This window comes from Arachis ipaensis, chromosome B06 (genome assembly GCF_000816755.2).
Source record: "Arachis ipaensis cultivar K30076 chromosome B06, Araip1.1, whole genome shotgun sequence".
NCBI lineage: Eukaryota > Viridiplantae > Streptophyta > Magnoliopsida > Fabales > Fabaceae > Arachis > Arachis ipaensis.
Window position 1 is genome coordinate 131,401,542 of NC_029790.2, and position 6,608 is coordinate 131,408,149.

General features: G+C 32.6%; 1 protein-coding gene across 1 annotated transcript in view; it reads left to right on the forward strand.

The window, feature by feature from the left end:
* LOC107647663 (two-component response regulator ARR10-like) overlaps positions 5,236 to 6,608 on the forward strand; it is a 2,936-nt gene continuing 1,563 nt past the window's right edge. Inside the window, exons 1-3 of the mRNA XM_016351720.2 lie at positions 5,236 to 5,410; positions 5,730 to 5,882; positions 6,129 to 6,497. Of these exons, the coding sequence (XP_016207206.1) occupies positions 5,290 to 5,410; positions 5,730 to 5,882; positions 6,129 to 6,497 (643 nt within the window). The 5' untranslated portion in view covers positions 5,236 to 5,289. The remainder of the gene's footprint in view (positions 5,411 to 5,729; positions 5,883 to 6,128; positions 6,498 to 6,608) is intronic.

Here is a 6,608-nt window from a genome sequence, read left to right on the forward strand (position 1 = left end):
AGACACGCAATCCTAATTGATAGGAAAGAAGAAAAAAGAAAGAAGAAAAAAAAATGTATACATGTCAATTAAACTCAGTTGTAAACATTTTTATATGGCTATAATTTCTCCTTATCATTTGTGTTATTAATTTTTTCAAACTAGTCCATATCCTGCAAGTTATAGTATTCCATATACATTATATCCGTTTTCCTATTTTGTGGAAGTATATGAGCATGCAATAATGTCAAAAAAATATTTTTTAAGGTTTTTTTTGAGCTGATTTCCATTGTCAAATGAACTATAAATTGATAATTTAAAATGATTGATTATTGTTATTTAAATAGAAGGTTACCATAAACTTATAAGTTAAATTGTATTTTTAAATATTCAAAAATTAAAAATTTTATACATATCAAATATCAAAATAAACTTTTCATAATCTTTCCATTTTTTTTTTAAATTGCTAACAATTTCTGACTATGTTATAGCTAGCAAATTTACGTTTGATGTTTGTATAATTGGTGATTCATGACGTCCAAAAATAAGTTTTTTCATTTAAATAAAATAAACACAACCTAAAATTACTTGATTTTTTTAAAATAATTTTCAAAACGTAAATATCCTCTTCTTAATAATATATAAATCGTCCTCAGATTTTAAGGATTATATAATATATTAACCATGACACTCTAAAACGATTTATGCACAAATACTTTAGGGGAATTACTCATAAATCGCGTAAGGGTTCACAGGTTTATACATTGCTTATAAATCGAGGAGTTACGTGATTTGAGGCTAAATTATATAGGACTAGCACGATTTACGTGCGAAGGCTAACTCTCATTTCTCTGACGCTAATCATGTTCAACTTTAGGGATTATCCTGTCACGATTTACCTTCAACTAGTTAATACAGGAGAATTAGGAAAAACAATTGAATAACTTTCTTTGAGAATTACAACTTCTCTCTATCACAAGGAGACTACAATAACACTCTCTCTTGACAAAAGGAGAACACACTTCTCTCTATCATATATAGGAGAAAACTAATCAAAGAAATATTATGTAATTCTATCTGGATGACTTGATTGAAATGAATTAAAGAAAAACTCAATTTATATGCGAGTCTCTTCAATATGAACCATCTGTTAATTATAGGTATATAATTATTCTCTTTTTCAACCATTAAAATTCTAAGGTTATAAACTAAGATTGTTTATTACCTTTCATTTTATTTAGTTATTATTTATTTATATATTTTCTAAAATTAGCTTTACTATTTTTTCACAATCTCCCACTTAAAGCTAATTTTGATAAATTTTTAAAATTCATGTTGCTCATGTATTCCATAGGCCCTATGAGGATCTACACCATTCAAACTTTTCTGTGTTGATTGGTTTTGTCATGGCATCTGCTAGGTTATCTTTCGTGTGAATCTTCTGCATATCAACACTTCCTTCTTCTACTACTTCCCGAATAAAGTGATATTGTACTCCAATGTGTTTTGTTCTTGAATGAAAGGCAAGATTCATTGCAATGTGCAAGGCACTCTGACTGTCATAATACACATAAATCTTATGTTGTTTGTGCCCGAGTTCTTCTATCAACCTTTGGATCCAAATAGCTTCCTTGCATGCTTGTGTAGCTGCCGTATATTCAGCTTCTGTAGTAGATAAAGCTACGACAGTTTGTAATTTAGATAGCCAGCTCACAGCTCCTCCTACAAGCATGAACACATATCTTGTAGTAGATTTTCGTTTATCAAGATCACCTGCAAAATCTGAGTCGACATATCCATTGACAATGAATTCCGATCCTCCAAAACATAATGCAACATTCGAGGTCCCTTTGATGTATCTCAAGATCCTTTTAACAACATTCCAATGCTCTTTACCCGGATCTGCCATAAATCGAATTACCACCGCAACTGCTTGAGCAATATCTAGCCTTGTACAGATCATGGCATACATAAGGCTTCCCACCGCTGATCCATACGGTACTCGAGACATTTCCATCCTCTCTGCTTCACTATTAGGGCAAATACTTGAGGATAATTTGAAATTTATAGGAAGTAGGGTTGAAATTGGCTTACATTCTTGTATATTGAAGCGTTGCAAAATTTTCTTCAAATAATTCTTTTGTGATAGCCAAATCTTCCTATATTTTTTGTCTCGGTAAATTTGCATCCCTAAAATCTTGTTTGCTGGTCCCAAGTCTTTCATATCAAACTCCCTAGCCAACTGTGCCTTCAATTCTTGGATTTGATCTTTGTTGGGACCTACCACCAACATGTCATCCACATACAACAGCAGAATGATGAAATCATTATCACCAGACCTCTTGTAATAAGTACAATGATCTGAATTAAGTCTGTTGTATCCAAGGCTAATAATGAAAGAATCAAATCTCTTGTACCAACACCTTGGCGCCTGCTTTAGACCGTACAGAGATTTAGTTAACCTGCAAACCAAGTTTTCTTTTCCTTGTTCTTCAAAACCTTCTGGTTGGTGCATATATATCTCTTCTTCAAGTTCTCCATGAAGAAAAGCAGTCTTTACATCTAATTGCTCTAGATGTAAATCAAATGTAGCACACATAGCCAAAACTACTCTAATAGTAGTTAGTCTCACCACTGGAGAAAATATTTCATTGAAGTTAACACCTTCTTTCTGAGCATATCCCTTGACAACCAATCTTGCACGATATCGTTCCACCTGATCATTACTATCTCGTTTGATCTTGTAAACTCATTTATTACCAATGGCTTTCCGACCTGCTGGAAGTTCAACAAGTTTTCAGGTATGGTTTCTATGTAATGCCCCAATTTCTTCTTGCATTGCTGTCATTCACATAGAAGCATTTGGATTACGCATAGCCTCTATAAAAGTTGTTGGTTCTCTATCTTCTGTCAAAAGATAATATGCATCATGGTTTGTCAAAACATAATTTGAGTGCCATGATGGTATTCTTCTTTGTCGAGTGGATCGACGAACTTCTATGTCATTGGCCTCTGCTTCTTGTTCTCCGTGCTGTGGTTCTGCTTCAGAAAGATCACCTTCTCTGTATTTTTCATCTATTCGAACAGTGGTTATCTCTTTAACAGTGCTGTCATTTTCTTGTTCCTTTTGCAATTCATCTTCTGCAAATATCACATCTCTACTGACAACTGCCTTGCGGGCAGTGGGATCCCACAGGCGATACCCCTTAACTCCGTCAGCATAACCCAAGAATATATATTTTCTAGACTTTGGGTCCATCTTTGTTCTTTCCTGGGAATTGTACATTACGTACACAGGAAAACCAAATATATGTAAAGAAGAATAATTAGGTGGCTTACCTTACCACATCTTCATTGGTGTCTTCAACCCAATTGCAGTTGATGGTGATCGATTTATCACATAACAGGCGGTTTTAACAGCTTTTGCCTAAAAAGACTTAGCTAAACCTGCAGTTTGTAACATAGCTCGTGTTTTTTCTAGGAGAGTCCTATTCATTCGCTCTTCTACACCATTTTGCTGAGGTGTGTATGCAACCGTGAATTGCCGTTGAATACCTGCTTGCTTGCAAAATGTTAGAAAATCACCATCGACATATTCTCCTCCATTATATGTCCTTAAACACTCGATCTTCTTTCCAGGTTCAAGTTCTAGCTTTGCTTTGAACTCTTTGAACATCGCAAACACGTCTGACTTCTTCTTGATCGGGTACACCCATAGCCTCCTAGAGTAATCATCAATAAATGATACAAGATATTTTGCTCCTCCTAGGGACATCTCTGGCGATTCCCACACATCAGAATGAATCAACTCCAATATGTGCTTGCTCCGAGCAATTGATCTACCAAACGTCAATCTATGTTGTTTGCTTGTAACGCAGTGCTTACAAAACGGTAAGTTTACCGATTTGAGCCGGAGAATGAGATTACATTCTACAAGAATCTTCAAGTCTCGTTCTGACATGTGGCCTAGTTTGCAATGAAAATTGTCCTAGGTGTAATTGTTAATATATAAAGCTGTGAACTTTGACACGATTTATGAGTTATTTCCCTAAAACATTCATGCGTAAATCGTCCTAGGTGTAATTGTTAACATATGATACAAACTGCGTTTGTTTTTGAGAAGAGGACAAGACAAGACATTGAGAACAAGACAACGGAGACACAAAATTTTGTATTCTTGTATTCTGTTTAGTGATAAAGTATAACAAATTATGAAAATCCAATTTATTCACATTTTTTTATTTGAAAATTTGAGAAGAAAAATATAATAATAAAAAATTTTAATTATAAAAAATCAACAAGAATAATAAAAGAAAAAATAAAAAATAAGTTGTATTTTTTGTTAGTGTCTCTGTGTTCTTCCCGTCAAAATAGACACAAAATACACTAATTCAGTATTTACACAATGTCTCTGTTCATATTTTATCTGTCAAATACGATTTTGTGTCTTGGTATACCTGTCCCAGTGTTCCATCTCTAAAAACAAACGCAGCCTCAAAATCCTAAGACGATTCATATATTATTAAAAAAATGTATTTACGTTTTAAAAATTACTTTAGAGAAATCAAGTTATTTTAAATTGTGTTTATTTTATTTAAGTGAAAAAAACTCCACAAATAAAAGACAAATTAAATGAATAAACATAGAGTAAAACTCAAATATTTCATTTCATAAACCGAATTTACGGAGAAAGAGAGAAAAAAATATTAATGGAGATACAAGAGGAAGGAAATTAAAATGCCTCATCATGAATTTGTTAGCAAGAATCATCTAACAATAAATGAATAGATACTGCTCCATTATTCCAAGAAAATTTAAACCAACGTGGCCTAACCCTAATAATAATAATAAAAAGAAAAACCCGTGAAGATGAAGGAATCCTTAAAATTTGTCAAACAAAGTACAAAACAAGTTGTCATTGTGGTAATAATAATGATTATCTTTCAAGCGCGTCCACCTCACGCGCCTAACATTCCAGGAAAAAATTGAATTCCATGATTCTTTCTATTTCTATTTCTATGTTGGTTGTTATCTAATTGTGTCCAAAAGTGGAAAGAGAGAAAGGTCAAATTAATTCTCATTCTCCATTATTCCACTCTCTATACTCTTTCATATTATTATATTTTATATATTAATCCATTATAATACACAAATAATTATATAGTTCAAGATTCGTTATCTTTCTCATTCTATAGTTACACTCACAAAAACAACTTTTTTCTCTTAATTCTATTTCTTCGTATCAACGATCTTCTTCCATAGATTCTGTTCTGGTTAATAGGTTCAAGTTTACACCTCTTCTTAGAAAAAATGGCAGTGATGGATGAAAAAGATCATCATTTTCCTAAAGGAATGCGTGTTCTTGCTGTTGATGATGATCGAACATGTCTTATAGTTTTGAAGACTTTACTCCAAAAGTGTCATTATCAAGGTTCACCTTTTTCCGATCGTATTCTTCTATTCTATATATTAGCAAATTTTATCATAAGTTTTGTTTGATATTTGAATTCTAAATGTGTGCTCATCTGAAATTATTATCCATGAAGTAAAGCAAATTTTTGTATTGATAATCTTGGAAACGTTAGATAATAAGGATCCATCTATTATTCAATTAACTAAATTGATTTTGGTAGTGAATTTTTGTTTCTGTTGTTATAGCTAGGTTTTTATGATATTATTCAGAATTTGTAATTTCTTATTTCACCGTATCTAATTAACAAAGTAATGTTATTCTGCTTTGTATTTTGCAGTAACAACCACAAACAATGCAATAACAGCATTGAAGCTATTGAGAGAGAAGAAGAACAAGTTTGATCTGGTAATCAGTGACGTTCACATGCCAGACATGGATGGTTTCAAGCTTCTTGAGCTTGTTGGACTTGAGATGGACTTACCTGTCATAAGTAAGCAAGGCTATATCAAAATCTTTTCCATTATTTTTGTCTAAATTTTGTTGATTAATTTTATACTTCTTAATTGTTTTATAAACGTATTATTTGACATTAAAATCAGTCATCATATATTTGTGTAAAAATAATGTTTATTTTATATTTTAGCGTATATTTTATGTCAGTGTAGTATAATTATTTTCTATTTATTTATTTATTTGTTTGGAGAATACATATATATGTGTTTGTTGTTTTGTTTAGTGTTATCTGTAGATGATGATCCAAGAGTGATGATGAAGGGAATCATGCATGGAGCATGTTTCTATCTGGTGAAACCTGTTAGAATTGAGGAGCTGAAGAATATTTGGCAGCATGTAATTAGGAGGAACAAGAATGATTCCCAGGAGCCAGAAAAACCTAGTAACAACCACGAAAATCCTGATTCAGATCAGAGTTCAAAGGCAAATAAAAAGAGGAAGGAACAAGAAGAGGAAGAGGAAGAGGAGGAGGAGGATGAAAATGACCATGACAACGGTGATGATCCGTCGGCGCAAAAGAAGCCTCGCGTGGTTTGGTCCGTCGACTTGCACCACAAATTTGTCACTGCCGTCGAGCAATTAGGCATTGACAGTAATTTCTCCACTCTCTCCCTATGCTGTGTTTATCAAGGTTTTAAAAATTACTTGAGTGAAAAAATTATTTTTTTTATAAAAAAATTAACTATATTTATTAAATTTTAAA